At 38.2% G+C, this 21,469-nt stretch overlaps 1 protein-coding gene across 2 annotated transcripts in view; it reads right to left on the bottom strand.

Moving 5' to 3' along the window:
• PHF14 (PHD finger protein 14) overlaps positions 1 to 21,469 on the bottom strand; it is a 184,612-nt gene that overhangs the window by 147,210 nt on the left and 15,933 nt on the right. For both annotated transcript variants that reach the window (XM_066239510.1, XM_066239509.1), the window contains exons 4-5: positions 15,392 to 15,536; positions 4,094 to 4,253 (exon numbers count right to left, since the gene is read on the bottom strand). In XM_066239510.1, the coding sequence (XP_066095607.1) occupies positions 4,094 to 4,253; positions 15,392 to 15,536 (305 nt within the window). The remainder of the gene's footprint in view (positions 1 to 4,093; positions 4,254 to 15,391; positions 15,537 to 21,469) is intronic.

Here is a 21,469-nt window from a genome sequence, read left to right as displayed (position 1 = left end):
AGGGAAAGAAGACTCCTACATGTGCCCTGACCAGGATCCACCTGGCAAACTCCTACAGGGAGCTCTGACCATCTGGGGCTGCTGCTCCATTGCTCAGCAACCGAGGTATTTCAGCACCTGAGGTAAGGCCATAGAGCCATCACTCAGCGCCTGGGGCCAAATTGCTCAAACCATTTGAGCCATGGCTGTGGGAGAGGGAGAGGGAGAGAAAGAGAGTGAGAAAGAAAGAGAGGAGAAAGGGTGGAGAAGCAGATGGGTGCTTCTGTGTGCCCTGGCCGGGAATCGAACCTAGAACTTTACACCACAGGCCAATGCTCTATTGCTGAGCCAACAGACCAGGGCCACATTCACAGGTTAAAATACTCTAAGATATTAAATTAAAGTATAATGACAAGACTATACTGATGATTTTCTTACATGCAATCTACATCATTTGACTGAGATAATGTGTTAATCCAAACTCTCAAATGCGTGTAGTTCTGTATAGTTCTGGTGGCTACTATCAGAAACAGGGAAATAAGTCTAGTTAGTCCATGTGATAGAGGTAAATTTTAAAACCTTTTTCATTACAGGGAGTCCTCAGGTTACAACAGAGTTCCATTCCTACAACAGTGATATAACCCAAATTTTGGTGTAAGTCGAAACACACCCTAGCCTAACACGCACTTGCGCTTTTAACAGTCCAAAGTGGCGTAGATAAGCGAACTGGGAATGTCACCTCCCTCAATCATAGGCCGTGTTACTGTGTATTCTTCCACCACATGCAACCAAACTAGTTCACCCACGTAGTCCAAAAGTATGATGCTAACAGTAAGCCCAAACACACAACTTTTTAAAGTTTTTATGGAGTGAGCATTGTAAACTTGGAAACGTCATATGTTGAGACTGTTGTAACCTGAGGACCCTCTGTATTTCCATCCACTGTTCTTTTTTTTTTCTTCCATTTTCCAGGTGAAGCTAGAATACTAAATGCCTCATTAAATCTTCTTGATCTCTTTTTGCCTTAAATCCAGCTAATGTTACATCCCTCAAACTTTATCAAGACTGATAATTTCTATTGTAGCCTATAGATGAGTGTGGGCATAAACATAAATAAATTGTTCAAATAGTATAAAAAACCTTTTGCCAGACAGCACAATCAAAGAAGGTGCCCATATAAGTAAAGTCCACAGGAGTCAATACAAATATCTCTCAGTAAATCTAAACAGTAAGAGAGGCTTCCCTCTTCTTTATTCAGCCACAACTTTACAAGTTGCTTTGTGGATTGTGATAGCATGAAGAGATGGCTACTTTCAAGTTTTTCAGTAGAACTTTCAAATTATTAACAAAAGAAAAAATGTTAAAAAAAATAACGCCCTGGGCCCTGGCCAGTTGGCTCAGTGGTAGAGCGTCAGCCTGGCGTGCGGAAGTCCCAGGTTTGACTCCCGGCCAGGGCACACTGGAGAGGCACCCATCTGCTTCTCCACCCCTTCCCCTCTCCTTCCTCTCTGACTCTCTCTTCCCCTCCCGCAGCCAAGGCTCCACTGGAGCAAAAGATGGCCCGGGTGCTGGGGATGGCTCCTTGGCCTCTGCCCCAGGCGCTAGAGTGGCTCTGGTTGCGACAGAGCTACACCCCGGATGGGCAGAGCATCGCCCCCTGGTGGGCATGCCGGGTGGATCTCGGTCGGGCACATGTGGGAGTCTGTCTGACTGCCTCCCCGTTTCCAGCTTCAGAAAAATACAAAAAAATAAAAATAAAAAAAAAATAACGCCCTGGCCAGTTAGCTTTGTAGTGGAGCTTTGACCTGGCATGTGGATGTCCCACATTCAATTCCCAATCAGAGCACACAGGAGAACTGATCATCTGCTTGTCCACCCCTCTCCTTTCTTTCGCTCTTCCCATTTCGCAGCCATGGCTGGATTGGTTCGACCACATCACCCCGGGCACTGAGGGTGGCTTCATGGAACCTCAGGCTCTAAAAATAACTTGGTCATGAGCATGGGCCCAGATGGGGGTCACTGGGTGGATCCCGAACAGGGTGCATGCAGGAGTCTATCTCCCCTACTCTCACTTGAAAAAGGAAGAAAAAAATCAAAATAATAACAATTATCCTCCCTGAAAGGAAGCTCTGTGTTTTCCAAAGTTGTCTTATTTATTATTCACCACAATTTACCACCATAAACTTCAACTTTCAGAACTAAAGAATTACCAAAAAGAATGTATGCAGCTTGTACTCTGTGGTTACCATAAATAAATAATATTTTAAATTAGAAAGTACTAGTAGCAGCAGCAGCAGCAGCAGCTGAACTAAGGAGACATGCATTGACACTTATGTTCCAGAAACTGTGTAACTGTTTTACATGAGTCATCTCATTTAATCTCAAAAGTGCTCAGGAAACTGAGGCTTAAAAAGGTTAAATTACTTGATTAAAATTATAGTTACTAAGAAAATACAAAAATCCAAATATAGGTAGTCCGACATGGAAGTACACACTTTAAATGCTGTATGAAACTCCTTATTTCTAAGCCAAAGTCAGTCCAAACATGACTCATGTCAATACATCAAATCACTTGGTATATATTCCTTTTATTTTATGTATCAGATGGGCAATGAGGAAGACGAGGTAAGAAGTTTAGCCATTTTTTTCCTAGACATCAGCACACAGGGTTCTCTCCTAAGAGTTTACGGTAGAGGCTATCCCATAATGTTAGACGGCAACATTGCTTAAGGGCCTGTGTGCCAAGTGAGGCAAATTTAAAACTCCATTCTTTACTCTGAAACAGAATGTATCCTCTCCTTCCCAATGCTAAAATATGAGAAATGACATGGATAATTTGTGTAGGTGATTTTGTTCTTATTAAAATAGTTAACATATCTGATAAAAATACTGAAATCTTTATGTTGCAAAATGAAAAAAAAAAATGAGCACTCCCTCTTATAAGCAGGGGGCCAGGGTGGGAGGTAATGCACAGAATAGAAAAGGTTAAGAACTACTCTTACATTTCAGTCATCCATCCCAGATCGTAGTCTCCTGAGAAAAAATATCACCACTGAGAAAAAAGAGGTCACCACTATTCTGATGACAACTGCTCAGATGTGACCCTGCAGATGAGCGTGACACAACAGTAGAAAGAACGTAGGGCATTGTGTCTGTTAACAATTTATTGCTTCTCAGCTCCAAACAATTTATTGCTTCCCGCCTTTTCATATCACTCTGCGGTAATGGACAGAAGCCCTTCAGCCAGCATTTCGGCTTGACAGCCAGCGTGATGTTAAGCTCTTTAGAGTGGTGGGGACACTGCAGGAGGCAAAGGCTTCTCAGCAGGGACAGAAGAAGGGAAGAGGACGCCTGCCAGAGCCCAGCCCCAGCCACACGCACATCCCCTAGTGACCCGCAGGCCTCGCCTGGAGATCACTCTTCCGTGGCCCTCACGGCTCAGACACCGCATCTAGGGCCACGGCTCCCTCTGCACCCTGTGCTCAGCCCTCTGTTCTTGCCAAGAAGCACAGGGCAGCTTTGGCCGAGGCACACCTGCAAACCCCTCCGCCATCCAGCGGGCTGCAACTACACCTTCTCCAGCAGGTCTGAACCCCGGCCCGGGAGACGGGGCTCTCCTTCCAATCTTTTCAAGTTCTTTTATATCTTATGGTAGTTTGTTTTTTTTTTATCATAGTGTAATAATCCTTTAAATTAAACTTCCCCTTTTAAGTCACTATATGACTATATGGGTTCTGTCTCCTGATAATTTCTTGGAATCAAAAAGATGTGGGTTCCAAACTGACTATTCACCAGCTTGTCATTTTACAGAAAATTAAAACTACTTAAATGATCTGAGCCTTGGGTACTACATGTATAAAATCAGAAACTTTATAACTTGTCTCACCATAGAATAATGGCTATAAAAGCAAATGTAAGTACTCGATAAATGGTCTTTCCTCCTCGCCCTTCTGATTTTTTTAGCCCGCTGTTAATTTACCTCTATGTCAAGAAGATATAAAAAAGCAAGCAAATGAAAGGGTATAAGTCAGGAAATCAGAGTTAAAAATGGAGTAGTCAAATGCAGACACATTATAAAGCAGGCATATTAACCCAACAGAATTATGACATCAACCTTCCAGCATCTGTCTCCTTGAAAATTCCATCCTGATTAGGACACAGTTCACAGCTGGGGGAAACACCACATTTACAGGCATCACAAAACCAAGGTTCAGTGGAGTTTTCAGAAGCTGAACTCATAATAGAATCACTCTCTCCATCAACTCCATAACAACCTAAAAAAAAAAAAAAAGATTAAATAATGTAGTTTTTAAACTTAGACTTATAAAATCACAAAAGAAAACAGAAAGGACAGAAATATCAAAAATAGTTTATACTGATATTAATATCAAAACACAAAGATGAAATCATTTTATAAAAAAATACTTTTTCACCTACCATGCATGGTACATGCATTAAAATAAATGACCTTTAAAAATAGTTTTAGACCTACTGGAAAAGCATTACAGGAGGGGGAAATTTTATCATTTTTAATTATTTTTAATTAAAAAATACTTAAATATGAGTTTTCACTAAATAATCAGACTGAGTCTAGGAACTATTGATTAGTAAATATTTTTTAGCTCCCTTTGTACTGAACACTAAAAGACCATTTTCATGCAAAACAAACAAACAAAAATGCCTCTTATCTAATTTTGGAGGTGGCATATTAAAACACAAATGCAAACAACCATAAATGCAAAGTTTAGAGAAAGGGAAATAATACAGAAACATGTGCATACACACACACACACACACACACACACACACACAGAGAAGGGCTATAGAACATTTGAACAGTTCAGACTAGAGTTAGACAAGCTGATTTTCATTCATGAATGTGCCAACTTCTGGCTAATGAGGTATTTTTTCTTTTGAAACATTTATAAGTCTATCTTCTGTAAAAATTTATAACTGAAAATAAATGAAAACATTCCTCTTCTCATTCACTCAAAGCTTGTGTTCTGGAGGAGTTAGTATGATAAAAAAATTTTAAGAATACGGACAGCCTGACCAGGCAGTGGCGCAGTGGATAGTGCATCGGACTGGGATGCGGAGGACCCAGGTTCAAGACCCCGAGGTCGCCAGCTTGAGCACGGGGTCATCTGGCTTGAGCAAAAAGCTCACCAGCTTGGACCCAAGGTCGCTGGCTCAAGCAAGGGGTTACTGGGTCTGCTGAAGGCCCATGGTCAAGGCACATATGAGAAAGCAATCAATGAACAACTAAAGTGTCAGAACGAAAAACTGATGATTGATGCTTCTCATCTCTCTCCATTCCTGTCTGTCCCTATCTATCCCTCTCTCTGACTCTCTTTCTGTCCCTGTAAAAAAAAAAAAAAAAGGAATACAGACATACCAAAGAAACATTATTTAGCATAATTCTTTACATTTTAGAGTAAGATATGCTATACTTCAACTACCTTCTCATTCTCAAAGGCAAAATGGTTCCTTATTAACTCAAATACATGTCTGGAATTATAATAATATTTAAAGTTATTTGGGTTTCCAGATCTGTCTAAAATTTGTATAAAATCAAAAAGATTTTCTCTGCTATTGGGCTTAAAAAAATAGATGAGCTGTCAAAAATGTCAGCCAGCAGGAAACTCAGGCAGGATGTCGCTGTCAACATCTTGTTAAGATCAGGTTCTCACCATTAAAATTCCTGTAGTTCATTAGTCTATAAACTCAGAACCTGACAAACCAACCAAACTCACTAGAAAGTGATGTCACATCCATTATGAATAATTCTTTCTCAGCATAAAGATACCAAGAAGAATGTATTAGCACCAACAAAGTACCAATAATCATGGAATCCAATAAAGGGGAATTCAACTCTGAGTAGAATGAACGTTCATGTATGTCCTCATGCCTCCTGACCATTTAGAGTACGATTGTACAACAATTTTTATTTTAAAAATGTGTAAGGCAACATTAAAAAAAGGCAAATGTATGTTCTTTTAGTTTCTATAAATTGGTTATCAAACAAGCATGATTTTAAGTTAATAAAACTGTAACTGTAACTAATTTCATTTTTTGGAGAAAAAAAAAACAAAACTCACTCTCGGGGGTCAGTGAGCATGAAAAAACTCAATACTCAAAATGTTAAACGTTGAGAGATTATTTCTCCCAGACTCTAAAAAACTATGCTGTACTAGGGAAAGCTTACAATCAAGATCATTTCTCTGGTGACTCTAATAGTGATTCCTAAATAATTTTCTTGTTCTTTTTTTTTTTTTTGTATTTTTCTTAAGTGAGAAGAGGGAAGGCAAAGAGACTCCCATATGCACCTGACCGGGATCCACCCGCCATGCCCACCAGAGGGCGATGCTCTGCCCATCTATGGCTGCTGCTCTGCTGCAACCAGAGCCATTCTAGTGCCTGAGGCAGAGGCTATGGAGCCATCCTCAGCGTTCTGGCCAACTTTGCTCCAATGGAGCCTTGGCTACAGAAGAACAGAGAGATAGAAAGGAGAAGGGGAGGGGTGTAGAAGCAGATGGGTGCTCTCCTGTGTGCCCTGGTCGGGAATACAACCCGGGACTTCTACACGCTGGGCAGACACTCTACCACTGAGTCAACTGGCCAGGGCCTTTCTTTTCCTTAAATGGTGCTGGACCCATACCAATGTTCTATAATCCAATTTCTCTTCTTCAGGAAAGGAAGACGCACCCCTCAGGTTTAAACATCCTTCAGAGAAACAATTTAATGCATTGCAGGCGTGAAATAGATTACAACCTAATTCTAGTCCAGACGTGTGCCCCTGTCACCTTAGGCTTGGGCATTTTTCTGACCTCTTAAGACACATTCATTATCTCTCAAGGTCTGCCGTCTACAGATTGCCAAATATCAACCATCCCAGGACATTTTTTGTGTATTTTTTGTGTGTGACAGAGAGAGAGAGAGAGAGAGAGAGAGAGAGAGAGACACAGATAGGGATAGACAGACAGGAAGGGAGAGATGAGAAACATCAATTCTTTGTTGCAGCTCCTTAGTTATTCATTGATTGCATTCTCATATGTGCCTTGACCTGGTGTCTACAGCAGACTGGGTGACCCCTTGCTCAAGCCAGTGACCTTGAGTCCAAGCTAATGAGCTTTGCTCAAACCAGATGAACCCGCGCTCAAGCTGGCGACCTCAGTCTCAAACCTGGGTCCTCTACATCCTAGTCCGACGCTCTATCCACTGCGCCACCGCCTAGTCAGGCCTAGGACACTTTAGACCAGGTTTATTCTAGACAGTAATCTTAGTGACAGATTCTAAGAGGCATCCAGAGTAACCTCCAATAAAATGAAACATTATAAGAAACATATAAATAATGATCATCTCTCAAAAGGTTTCACCACTTAGTTACGTTTATATATCCAATGTAATGTCATGTGACTATTTGAACTGACTATACACTAAACAGACAAAAAGAGCCTAAACTAGAGAGTGCTTTCCTACAACTACCAAAGACCCTAATTTAAATAAATAAATATATAAATGAGTAAATACTGAAGCAAGTCACTCAGAAAGAAAAAGGATGACATACACTCATAAATAAATTTAAAATAAGAACATTAATTTACTAGATGTCACTTAAAGGTCAATAGTCACGTGTAAGTATTCATACATCACTACCATTCAATACAGACCATAATTAAAACAACCTAGGAGGCAGAAACCTAAAAGTTGATTTGCAACTATGATTTACATAAGCTGCCTCCAAAAAATCTAATAATTATTGTCATCTATAAGCTATTCAAAGGCTCTATGGTAGAGAAACTTAATATAATGTAAACAAAATATTGTATTTAAAGAAAAATCATAAAACAAAATAAAAATAGCCTGCTTTCTGAAAGGGCTATACAATAATACAAGGAAAAAACACTTTTGTTTAAAAAATAATGTTCTCTTTGAATCAAATTCTTTCATCTGTATGCACACAAAGGAGGCAACTACCAAATTAGTAAGGCCCCAAAGGACTATCCATTTTATTCTTTTCATTCACCAAAATCAAGGTAAATGACAACAGTTCGGTTTTTTTAGACTAAAGCAAAATTTCAGTTCTGCTTTTTGAAGAATATACTACACATACAGCAAACATTTGCACAGAGATTTATCACCTAGGAGCAAACTCTGGAATGATTTCTGAGAGCCTCTCTTGGAAAATTTCTACGTGTAAGCTAGAAGATTGTATCATGCCAGCTCAAGGAACAACCAGCAAGTGAACAAGTATTTGTCCTTCAGCTTCACTGCCCCTGAAAAACAACCCACACTGTGTAATCACCTTTGTGGAGTGATTTCCTTGCCTTTCACCTGCCCTTTTCCCGTATTTCTTTCCCATACCTGTTCGGTTTAATCAGCTCTCGACCAAAGTTATAGCACTCAATATCCAATCTACTCCTTGGTGATTACTGATTAAATACATGTTTAAATCTTTTTTCTTTCTTCCACACAAAACAGAATTTAAACAATATTTGTTCTATTTACTTATCTAATTCTGAGTAGAATATGCAAAAAAAAGTACATCTTTAATACGATACAAGAGTTGTTTTATATGGGTAAACATAAAATAAAAAATGTATAGACAGAAAATCCATTTCGGATAGATTAATCCTGTTTGCAGATGAGTCAACCTAGAAAACGTGTCTATGGCTATCTAATTAGGATCAACCTCTAAGCAACATGCAACCTACACAAACTACAGCAAACAAAAATAATATATATAAAGTATGTTTATAATTGTTTTCAATTACACAAGGGTGTGAGTAGTCCAAGTGAAAATTTCCCCCATTCCACTTGTCCTGAGGAACCAAGTCTTTTACCTTCTAACCAAATAATTGGACAAACGGCATCTCTGAGACTGAATCACCTCACCTGTAATATGTACTTAATTATATCTATTGTAATTATCATGCAGTATAGAAAGAAAATAAATAGGAACACAAAAGTTGCCATTTAAACATTTAAAACACTTCCTAGTTATTTAACATCCTATCACTAAACATCTGAATACAAAATCCAGTAAACAATTGTTTTTAATTTATCTATTGATTTTAAACAGAGAGAGGGGAGGAGCAGGAAGCATCAACTCATTGCTGCTTCTAATATGTACCTTGAACAGGCAAGCCCAGGGTTTCGAACCAGTGGTCTTAGCAATCCGAGTTGACACTTTATCCGCTGTACCAGCACAGGTCAGGCCAGTAAAAGATTTTAAAGTGAGTAATGTTGTTTATGAGAAAAGAACTTACACATGATAGCTGTCAGAAACATATCCTAAAGCATAAAAGAACCAAAGTGCCTTTTGACTTATAAGTCCCAATGGTTATAAGTTGAACATACTTTCTTACCCAGTAAGCGCTCATGCAGATATAGTTTTCATACACTAAGAAATAAAAAGGGCCCAGGGCTAGGCTAACAGCAGAATGAAAATTAAATAAATGGGAAGAAAACATTTCTTAGTAGACCTGACCCGATTTAAGGCATAGCAACTGAATTTAAGGATAATTGCTAGCGACTGTACTCCCTAATGCTCTGTCATGTACCATGACACATACCTGACGTTTTTCTTCAGACACGGTGCAATCAGCGTATCATGATAACTGACATCACAGTCAGGGGTACCCTAGTATTACAAGTCAGTTACAAGATCTTGTCACAAAGGTGTTTATATTAAGTGACAGTTTGGAACCCATCAGTTTCAAAAAGAAAAAAAAATTATCTACATTTAGATAAAGTGAGTCCTCTGAAAATAATTAGACAATCACACATTTGAAAAGCAACATCTGGAGTACTATCTTTTATCTTTTTGCAAAACCTCAGAAGTCTCTGTTCATTATGACTACTTAAAGAGTATGTTTAAAAAGGAGGAGGAAGAGGAAAATGAGGAGAAGGAAAAAAAAAGATAAAGAAAATACACCAAAACACTATGATTGTCTGGACATGGGGATTATTAGAAATGTCTTTTCTTCTCTCTGTTCTCTATTTCCCACACTTATTTAATATTCATATATTACATAATTTTTTTAGATTTATTAATTTTTAGAAAGGGGGGAGAAAGAAAGCGAAGAAGAGAAGGAATGACGGGGGAGAGTGGGAAGCATCAACTAGTAATAGTTGCTTCTCATATGTGCCTTGATCCGACAAGCCGAGGGCTTTGAACCAGTGACCTCAGCGTTCCAGGTTGATGTTTTTCTTATCCACTGTGCCACCACAGGTCAGGCTCATGTATTATATTATGGTGGGCAAATAGTTTCTCTCTAAAATAAAGCATTGAAGAAGTTCATGTTTAACCATTAGATGTTTAAGGGAAAGTTGCATGGCTGGGTTACAATATGGAAATCTGTCATTTAGGCATCTGAATTTTTTTTTTTTACAGGGACAGAGAGAGAGAGTCAAAGAGAGGGATAGCTAGAGACAGACAGACAGACAGACAGGAACGGAGAGAGATGAGAAGCATCAATCATCAGTTTTTCGTGGCGACACCTTAGTTGCTCATTGATTGCTTTCTCATATGTGCCATGACCGTGGGCCTTCAGCAGACTGAGTAACCCCTTGCTTGAGCCAGCAACTTTGGGTCCAAGCTGGTGAGCTTTTTGCTTAAGCCAGATGAGCACGCGCTCAAGCTGGCGACCTCGGGGTCTCGAACCTGGGTCCTTCTGCATCCCAGTCCGACGCTCTATCCACTGCACCACTGCCTGGTCAGGCTAGGCACCTGAATTTTTTAAAAAGCAAACAAACCTTAGTAACACTAGCTTCTTATTATTCTGTAGAAAATTTTCCTTTCTCTGAGTTAATTCTAGATGATATTTTATTTAAGGATTTAAAAAATTAGTAGAGAAAGATCTACAAATGTAACTGTATGAAAAAGAACATTCTAAACAGTACAAAATACCACAAAGTAAAAAGGTACAGGACAGGGTGGAAAAATACTGGCAAGGGTGGAAAAATATTTGCAAGGATGGAAAATAGTCGTAACATACATTTGACAAAGGGTTAACACTTTAAAAAAAAAGGAATTTTTACAAGTCAATGAGAAAAAGACAAGCAAAGCCTATTAAGAAATGACCCAAGAAATGTACAGCAAGTGACAGAATGAGATGCAATGGCTGCTGGGGAAGGCCATCACCGGTCAGATCCTGGAGCCTGACCCCGGCGACTGGAAGCGTCCCACTCCCTGTCCTGTATTTGGAATATGTGTTTCCCTGCACTAGAAGCTGCCCAATGTCAGACACTTGAAATAGAAACGTGCTGATGAGATTATCTAGACTCAGTGCATAACTGAAGGCCTCCTGTATATGTGACTGACCCCATTTAAAGCTTCTATGTAAACTTTTCAGACTCTGCTGCAAGTGTGGAAAACTACTCATCCTGTGGCTGCCTACAACAAGCCTTCTAAGTTCCTTTGCTCAGTAAACCTGCCACCTACCGACCTGGATGATCTGCCTTCTTCTTCAATGGCTCCCTGCCCTCCAGCATAAGGGGGTCAGTTTCAGATTTCACCTGGGAGCTCTCCCATGGTCTCCTCCTTCCTCACTGGCCAGCCATGTGTCCCCATCTGCTGAAGTGCTAGGACCACTTTACTACACTCTAGATTGCACGTGCAGTCTCACAGCTTTAAAACATCTGCAAGCTGACGAGTCCCAAAGTACATCTCTAGTCCCAACATCTTACCTACTGCTCAGTTTCAAACCAAACTTACATTATCTACCTCCAAACATATTCCTCTCTGGCTCAGGTCTCAACAGTCCCTTGGATAAAGGCCTTGTTGGCTCAAGTTCCTGGTCCCATCTGGAGGACTCAGCACTTGTGGGAAGTAACTTCTAAGGCCACGGGTTACAGGGTATCGTGTTTTCCGAAGACTGAGAAGAAATGCTCCCACCAGGAGGCATCTGAAAAGGGGGAGATTTGGGAAACTCACTACAAGGGTCTCCTTAAATTGTCCTCCTAAGTCCCACCTTAGACGTAGTAGAGCACTGTGATGCTGGTGGCCGAAGCCAGGCACTTTCACGCTGGTTCGGGCAGACAGTAGGGGACTGCGGAGCCGGAAAGTGGTGGGTCATTCCCATTGATAGATTCTTGCAACAGCAGGGAAGCAATTCCCATTGATAGATTCTTGCAAACAGGCAGGGGAAAACCTCTTTCTATGGCAGCAGGTGAATGAACAGCAAAATGGCCCCTCACGGTGGCGGCCAAGCGATCCACAGGGCAACCACCCGCAGCCTTACACAGACTATACACACGTGGCGCTGCCATGTACTCAGGCACCAATCAGACAAAGTGCAAGTGAGCAAGCCTGACACAGCTGTTTCCCCAACAATCACTTTCATCTATTCTCAGTCCAACAGTGATCCTTTTAAAGTATAAATCAAATCAGATAATCCTCTGATCAAAACTCATGCATGTCAGCCTGACCTGTGGTGGCGCAGCGGATAAAGCGTCAACCTGGAAACGTTGAGGTTGCCGGTTCAAAACCCTGGGCTTGCCTGGTCAAGGCACATATGGGAGTTGATGCTTCCTGCTCCTCCCTCCTTCTCTCTCGCTCTCTCCCCTCTCTATAATGAATAAATAAAATCTAAAAAAACAAACAAAAAAAAAACCTCATGCATGTCTTCCTATACCCATAATACAGTGGTAAAATCTGAGATCAGTACCATGACCTGCAAGGCCTCATGGGGTTTGCCCAGTCTCTGCCCCACCTCTATACTAACCTGGCTCACTCGACTCAGTCCTAGCCATGCCAATCTCTGTGCCATCAGACAAACACGCCAAGCATGTTCCCACTTCAAGCTCTTTACACTCACTAATCCCTCTCCCTAGAGTGCTTCCCTCAAATATACACACGGCTTCTCCCTCACATCCTGCAGGTCACTGCTCAAACATCACCGTGTCAGAAGGGTTTCCCTTACCACCTTCTAAAAATACAAATTTCCACCTTTCCACTCTTTGTCCTGGTACATGTCTATTTATTCTTCTATGTTTTCATCACCTGTCTCTTTTTACCAAACATTAAGCTCCATGAAGTCAGCAATTTCTATATTCTGTTTATTCCACATGCGTAAAACCTAGAGAGTGTCTAGTTTCTGGAAGGTTCTGAACAAACATTATGGAAGAAAAATAAAGGAGTGAATAACAGAAAGAGGAGACATTCCCACTGTGAGCCTTGGCAGCGAGAGAGGGGGGCTTCATATGAAGGCAAGAGGCTGGGTTAAACAGTGCAGCCCCCCAGGATCCAAAGTTCCCTCACGGCCTACAGACTTCCAGAACCCGCTGGGAGGACGGCTATAATACCAGAAAGGCGAGGAAGAACAACGTCATAGAAATACTGGTCTGTGAAAGTCATGGTACTAATGGGAAAAAGTAACTGATAGGGAAGAAAATAGTAACTTTACTGCAATGAAACCTGGAGGACACCTTCTCAATCAAGCAATCAAAGGAGCATCACCAGTGTAACGCCAGTGGCCGGGGCCAGGCAGGTTCCCACTGGACTTGGGCAGGGTAGAGGAACTGCGGAGCTGGAAAGCCTTACGCTTTCATTCCTGTTTATTAGAGTCTCGCAACAGCAGGCGAGCAGACAGGCAGGAGAAACCCACTTCTCAGGGCAGGGGGTGAGCACAGAGCAAAATCACCCCTCGCAGTGGCAGGCGCGCGAGGAAAATGGCCCCTCATGGTGGCAGGCAAGCAATCCGCCAAGTGGCCCCTCACAGTGGCGGGCAAGCAACCCACCAAGTGGCCCCTCACAGTGGCGGGCAAGCAATCCACCAAGTGGCCCCTCACAATGGCGGGCAAGCAATTCGCCAAGTGGCCCCTCACAGTGGCAGGCAAGCAATCCGCCAAGTGGCCCCTCACAGTGGCAGGCAAGCAACCCACCAAACGGCTCCTCGCAGTGGCAGGCAAGCAGTCCACCCTGAGTGAAAGCAACTGTAACCTTACATAGGCTACACACACGTGGCTCTGCCACATGCTCACGCACTAATCATGCAAAGTGCAAGCGAGCGAGTCTAACACACAGCTGTTTTCCCTACAAGGAGCAACCTGACAAATAAACATGATATGCTTCCTAATATGATACACTGAGAATACCATGTAACTTCTGTGACATTCCTGCTTAAAGCACATAACCTGAATATAATCATGAGGGGAAAAAACATATTAAGGACATTCTATAAAAGAGTTGTCCTGTATTCTTCAAAAATACCAATGGCATGAAACACAAAGGCTCAGGATATGTTCCAGATTAAAGGTGACTGAATAGTCAAGACAACTGAATGCAATTAGTGATCCTGAATTTTACTTTGCCAGAACTGACATTATTAGAATGATGGATAAAACGTGAATACAGTCAATAGATTAGATCATAGTATTCCATCAGTGCTACTTTACTGACTTTGATAATTATGTGGTTATGTAATAGAATGCCCTTTTTCGTAGGAAAGACACACCGATACTGTATTTAGGAGTAGAGGGGGCATTATGTCTACAGTTTGTTCTCATAGAAGTCAGGGAAAAACCTGTTATATGATAGAGAAGAGGAAACAAGTACAGCAAAATGTTTCCATCTATGAAAGCTGGGTGAAGAAAACATGGGAATTCTTATTACTAATAACTATTCTGTAAATCAGATATTACATCAAAATAAAATTTTAAGCAAAAAAAATATATAACAAAGACGGTTCTAAAATAATAATGAGGAAAAAACTCGTTCAATCTATTACAGTGACTCCTTTTTCAGATTTTAAAAGATGACCTCTATATATTTTCCTTTCAAGTTCAAAATTAAAAATAAATACGAAAGAAGAAAGTGTGTAATACCGCTAGACTTAGAATGTAACCTTTCAATACTAACCTTTTAGTAACTAATATGTTAGTCCATTCTATTGGACTAACTAACATATTAGACTCCATCTAAATTTCACTTAAAAACTAGAAATAAATAATGCCATGAAGAAAAAGTGTAACGTAACACTGACCATCAAAGAAATACTGTGGTTTCCACATAATAACATTTCCATTTTAATTATTTAAAACATTTAAAGTGGGGGGGGGGGGGGTTGAAGAGGGTAAGGAAGGTCAAATATATGGTGACAGAAGGAGAATGAACTTAGACCGATGAGCACACAATGCAACAGAGATGACGTATTATAATATCCAACACTTGAAGCTTATATAATCTCACTAACCAACATCATCCCAACAATTTAATGTAAAAAATTTTAGCTATTCTGAAAAGTAATACCCATCATACTTTAATGATTCCATGTCCCATAGGAATTGAAACATCATGAAATATTGTAGAAAAATCTTAGAACAGAACAAATGTAAAGGAGTTAATTTTACTTTTTAAAATGCAGTATCAATGAGCCATTGCTAAAGGGAGAAAAGACAGCAAAATTACCTTCATGGACTGTAATGCCACAATTGTCACACTGAATTATTTCATCAGCATCTTCGCTATTATCTCCAAGACAAACACAGCAAATCAGAATATGGTCCATTTTTTGAGAACTCCAGTTTTGACTCTTTTCAAGAATCAGCGAGTCCTAAATATTAAAATATATCAGAAAATCACATATTGAAATGAAAAGGTAATTTAAATAAAACTCTCACTTAAAATTATTTTATGCGTTTCCAAAATTACGTTGCTTCTCCATTCTTTTAGTAATTTAAGAAAATGCTACATATGAGAAGTTCACCTCTGTTTCAAAGGACCCTGTAAGAAGCACCCTAATTTGTCACTTCCCTGCAAGTCCCAAGTATGCTCCCCTCTAGAAAATGAAAACGCAAGCACGCGACTCACAATTCTACATCTGCTTTGCCATTCTGAATTAGTCTAACCCCTTAAACTAGGAGAAAGGAAAAACTAACTCATAAGTAATTATTACATAATCCTATACATTGGTTTAAAAAGTATAAACATTAGGCTCCTACTCTTTGGAAATCTATAATTCCACCTATGGAAAACAAGACACACATATATTAAACAGGAATAAATCAATTCAAGATAACATATAAGCAACTATGTATGTGATGGCATAGTTACAGACTATAATTCTTAAGTGTATAAGGGGAATTCAGAAGTTCCAGGGTCATCCAAGTACTAGATGATAGGTACAGAAAACCATATAAAAATAATCCAGGTTGACTAGTTGCTACAAGAGTCAGAGTACTCTATTAGGTTTATGTCAAGAAATATCTAGTATAGCCTGACCAGGTGGTGGCGCAGTGGATAGAGCGTCGGACTGGGATACGGAAGGACCCAGGTTCGAGACCCCGAGGTCGCCAGCTTGAGCGCGGGCTCATCTGACTTGAGCAAAAAAGCTCACCAGCTTGGACCCAAGGTCTCTGGCTCCAGCAAGGGGTTGCTCGGTCTGCTGAAGGCCCGCGATCAAGGCACATATGAGAAAGCAATCAATGAACAACTAAGAAGTCACAACACACAACGAGAAACTAATGATTGATGCTTCTCATCTCTCTCTCCGTTCCTGTCTGTCTGTCCCTATCTCTGCCTAAAAAAAAAAGAAGTATCTAGTATAAACTGATAATAAAGATACCTAGCTAATTGTAATATAAAAAAAGATATAATAATAGATAAATATAAAAAGATAAAATTTCAAGAAATGAGTTTGCTTTTTTAATTTAAACCTTCTACATTATGCATTTAAATTTTAAAGGATAAATTAACAAGATAATTCTTGTCGTAGTGAACAGATTGGGCTTAGACTTACATAACAAAATATGGTATTTGAGTCTATATATTTTCATTTAAGAACCTGACCATATTCAGAAACAAAATTTATAAATTAGTTCCATATTATATATTCACTAAATATAGGTTCATATTAATTTTGTTTATATTTTTATATTCTTTTAAACTAACCAATATTGAAAGGTAACATTTAAAGCCATCATTTCAATAGCAACTTGTGACATTTGAATGACACTCAAATGTCACAATGAATAACACTCATTCAATATACTCTTTCTGTGTAATGCATCTAAACTTGCAGTTGATCTATAAAGCAAATCAGGAAAGAATGCAAAAGTCAACAAGGAGGTATACCATATTTCTCAAAAACCCCAATAATTTAAAATGTTATCCTTTGCTTCCTTTTGTTATAAAAGCAAAGCAGTTTAAGGGCTTTGGACATGGCAATCAAATAAAGATAAAAAGGTTTTACAGTTCTTTGGTCCAGTGAGCAAAACAAAATCCACCCAGAAAAAAAATCTGCTCAGATCTTCCTCCCATTAGCCATGCTTCAACTGGAACAGCATTTAATTTAAAAGATCTTTGGTTTTATTTTCATCTCTCATTTAATAGCTGTTGAACCTTGAAACTGCGGTCTTCTCATGTGTAGAATGGGATTATAAAAATAATACAGTACCTACCTTGCGAGGCTGTTGTTAGAATTAACAACATAATGTATGTAAGAATGTTACTGAGACATCCTAGGTACTCAATGATATGCTGATTCCCATTCTCCTTTCCTCTGTACTTCTTGTAGGTGGGTTAAAAGAGAAACATGAGCTAACCATTTATTACACGGGGGAATCTTTCTTGATACCCCAAAGAAAAGTTATAAGCCTCAATGACCAAGCTGCTGTAAATATTTTCCTATTGTTAAGTCCAAAAGACATTTTTCTTAGAATATAATATCTAGGTTTAAAAAAAAGACAGACTAGGAAAAGACCTAACAAACAACTGGAGTGTGATGACTGAGAAGATACATGTTCATGGGCATTGACAGTATTTCTCTGCTGGAATTACAACTAATCAGCCCTTGAGAAAGGTTTATCCATGTAGGAAACAAGTAAATTACTATGGATCAGAAAAATTAATGTCAACAGGTGGCTCTAATTCCATTACTTTCCTTTTTTTTTTTTTTTTTTTTTGCTCAGGAAAACAAGAAGTGGCTAAATTATATCTCTGCATCAATTTCTATACATATCATTTAGAGGCAGAGAAGACAAATTTAACTGGTATCTCTGGCCCTCTGTTCCCCATCATTAGAAATTCTTACTAGAAATGTAATGCAGAGAGAGAGAAATGAGGGTAAACTAGCACTTTGTAATAATACTACTGGCTGATGCAATGACTGACAGGCAATTCTTCAAGGGGAAAATCTAAATAACACATCCTCTTAAAAAAAGATGCTCTATGTTGTCTTTACTAGATAAAATATGGGAATATGAATGCTTACAAACAAAATATTAAAGCCAATTTAGTATCAACTTTTATTGGCACATTTCTAAAGCTGTATCTCAGTTTTCAAGTTTCTAGAGATAATAGTTAAGCTAAAGTTTTCACCCCAATTATATCATTTGAAAAGATCATTTTTACATAAAAATAGAAATTGGGAAAGTCAGTTTTGAATGGCACAAGAGTACTACCTAGAACATTATTTTAATATTATGGAATAATTTAAAGGAATCTAATGGTAATTATAAGAATAAATGGGATGCTACAGTAAATTAATTATAGTAAATTATTTCATTTTTTCCCTGGGGATTTAAAATTTATATCAAGAATGATAATATTGCTCAATAGTCTTATGGCTCTAAAGTATGTTAGTGTTTCCTTATGTGTGTGTTCCACATAGATGATTAGAAATATAATACACAGCAGGGCAAATTCTAATTTACATGTGTTTTTAACAGAAGGAAAGAGTCCATCATGCTTCATGTCATACCAGAATTAAAGGAATCTACTGTCCTGAAGAGAAACAAAATTAGTATACCCACAAGTTTGACTTCTGTGTTTTTAAAGAATAAACTCTTAAGAATCTCAAGTAATTTTTGTAATGTGTTATAAATTGATTTTTTGGGCCTCAGAGAAATTTGTTTTATTTTGAAATGTGTAAAACAGCCAATTAATAAGTAAGAAGCTCTAACCTCAGTGCCCATTTATAAATTTCAGCAAAACTTTTTTATTTTAATTGGCAAATCAGAGGACAACTGCCATTTTCTCATATGGCTAGACACTAATATCCATTTATTATAAATGAGTCTTTTATTAAAAAAACTTCCATTTGAAAATTTCTATTGATATGATTTTCTCTCATATATTAATCCAAAGCTCTGGTTTCAAAGCACTGAAAATGGGAACCAGTCTCTGAAAGTACTGCACAGCCCTCCCCCCCAAAAATCTACTTTAGAAAACTAAAAGGCAAGATAACCTTAGTGAATCTCAATGCTTCAAGATAAAACTGTGAAAAGACACATAATCATATTCCAAGAGGATTGTTCAAACTATACCAAATTCATAAATGCCATAATACCATTGACAAACACAACTATCCATATGCAGAAAATGCCCAATTCTAGAACAATAGTTCTCAAGTTATGATTGGTCTAGGAACTCTGCTTTAGGGAGGTCTACAAGGTCAAGGCCATTTTCACATTAATTCTAAGGTTATTTGCCTTTTTCACTCTTTATCATGGGTGTAAGGTAAAGTTTTTCACAAGCTACCTGACATGGGATGGCAATACTAATCTGACAACTTAGGTGATTCTATATGTCTTAGTTTTTGAAATTTCAGAGTTTTAATTTGAAATGGTAAATATCAATATATATCCTAATAACTGGGGTCCTCAGTAATTTTTAAGAGTATCAAAAGGTCCTGAAACCAAAATATAATATTTAAGAATCACTGCTCTAGAGTATTTTAAGGCCCGTGGCATAGATATGTTAAGGCCTTTAAGAGCCAATAGTTATAAAAACAAACAAACAAACCTGATCAAAAAAATATCAAGCTTAAAAACATATCAAATTCCCCTAAGAAACTTCAATATTATTAAAGTTCCTGGGCCTCATTTACATGACACCCAACATCCTTTCCCTACAAAGTACCTGAGAACAGCAAAGGAAAAGGTGTACTGCTTACAAACTAAATATAATTCTATTATGTACTTCTAAAGCCACATTTTAGCTAGGTCTACTACAAAGTAGTATTTGAAAACCTAAAGTAAAAGCAGAGAAAAATACTTCCAATATAATAAAATATACATGTATTAACGAATGGACACTCGGCAAGCTGTAACTACCTAAAAGAGCCAGGAAGATAGGAACAGTGGCCATAGGCAACAAGGATGAACTTTAATCATCTTTTTACAAAATCAAAAAATTTAGAAACATAAAAAATAATCTCAATTGATTCACTTTTTATTAAAATTTAATATCTAATTTGAGCAACCTTTAAATAAAACTAAAACCAAAAATTTTGAAGAATTCAAATAGTCTTGTAAAAAAAAACAGTTATCAAGCTTTCAGGTAGACTATTATTGAGGAAAAATGAATTTTCTGTAAGTTCTACATTTCTGCAGAGGGTAGAACAAAAGGAAAATTAAAATAAAATAACAAAAGAGAAATTAATTTCGCTAATTAAGAAGAAACAAGGCACTTTTCCAAGAAATGTTCTGCAATCTCATTCCTTTGGGAATGTTAACCTAAATCTATCAAGGCCCATTATAAACTAAAAGACTCTTCCAGTAGGAAAAAACTAAACAGTGCATGTGGCCTTTAAATGCTTCGTAAAAATAGTCTACAATCTCTTAAGCAATACATTACATATTACACATTATTAACAAATGGATAATATACTGGCTTTACGTGGCAAATGTCTAAACATATGAAGGTGTCCCCCACACCTTAGCATAAATCTAATCCACATTGCCTCTATCATTAGCCAGCCTACTTTTGTGAATGTCAGGCTAATAAAAATGAAGTAAGGAAATGATGCCAATGGTAAGTTTATTCAGTAAATACAGGTGGAATACTACTAAGTGCTATGAAATTAACTGGATACATGCCTAAAAATCAAATATGGATTTTCCATATTTCTATTTCCATAAATTAGCATTGAAGCTATGGAATTGCCTGTGCTACATCATTATAAATGCGATATTATATTCTAAATGACAATTTTCCTTTACCTAAAGATAAAAATTAGGATAGCACTAGAGACAAGCAATACACTTCATATGAAAGTGGGCAAACTAGAAGTTAAGAAATGTTTATAATCTAAAATATAAACTGTCATATTTCATCTCTACTGACATATAACCCCTCGTAGACTGCTATATATTTAGTTAAGAAAATCAGCAAATTTTTCTACCAGTTTAACCTATTTCAATGGGATGAAAAAAAACAGTGCTTGATAAAGTGAAAGAAGTGAATTTTCATGACTATAAACACACTAACAAAATGACAGACTGAATTAGTCTAGTTCTACATGTGATGTAACAAATACATCTACAGATGAGAAGACAACTCAATCTTTCTTTTGGATAAAAACATATACATAAACACACAGACAAAAAGACACAAATGTGTTTGACTGAAGAGTCTTGAATGTTGCATCTCGGGCCCAATGGATAACCCTAACTTTCAGTAGTAGAACTTCAAGTGGCAGAACTGAGTCATTACTGCAGATTTATGGTAAGAATGTTTGTTTTATGATAGAAATGTTTGCTTTTA

This window comes from Saccopteryx bilineata, chromosome 7 (assembly GCF_036850765.1).
Source record: "Saccopteryx bilineata isolate mSacBil1 chromosome 7, mSacBil1_pri_phased_curated, whole genome shotgun sequence".
NCBI lineage: Eukaryota > Metazoa > Chordata > Mammalia > Chiroptera > Emballonuridae > Saccopteryx > Saccopteryx bilineata.
The sequence above is the reverse complement of the archived record's forward strand: the minus strand, read 5'-3'. Positions and strand labels throughout refer to the sequence as shown.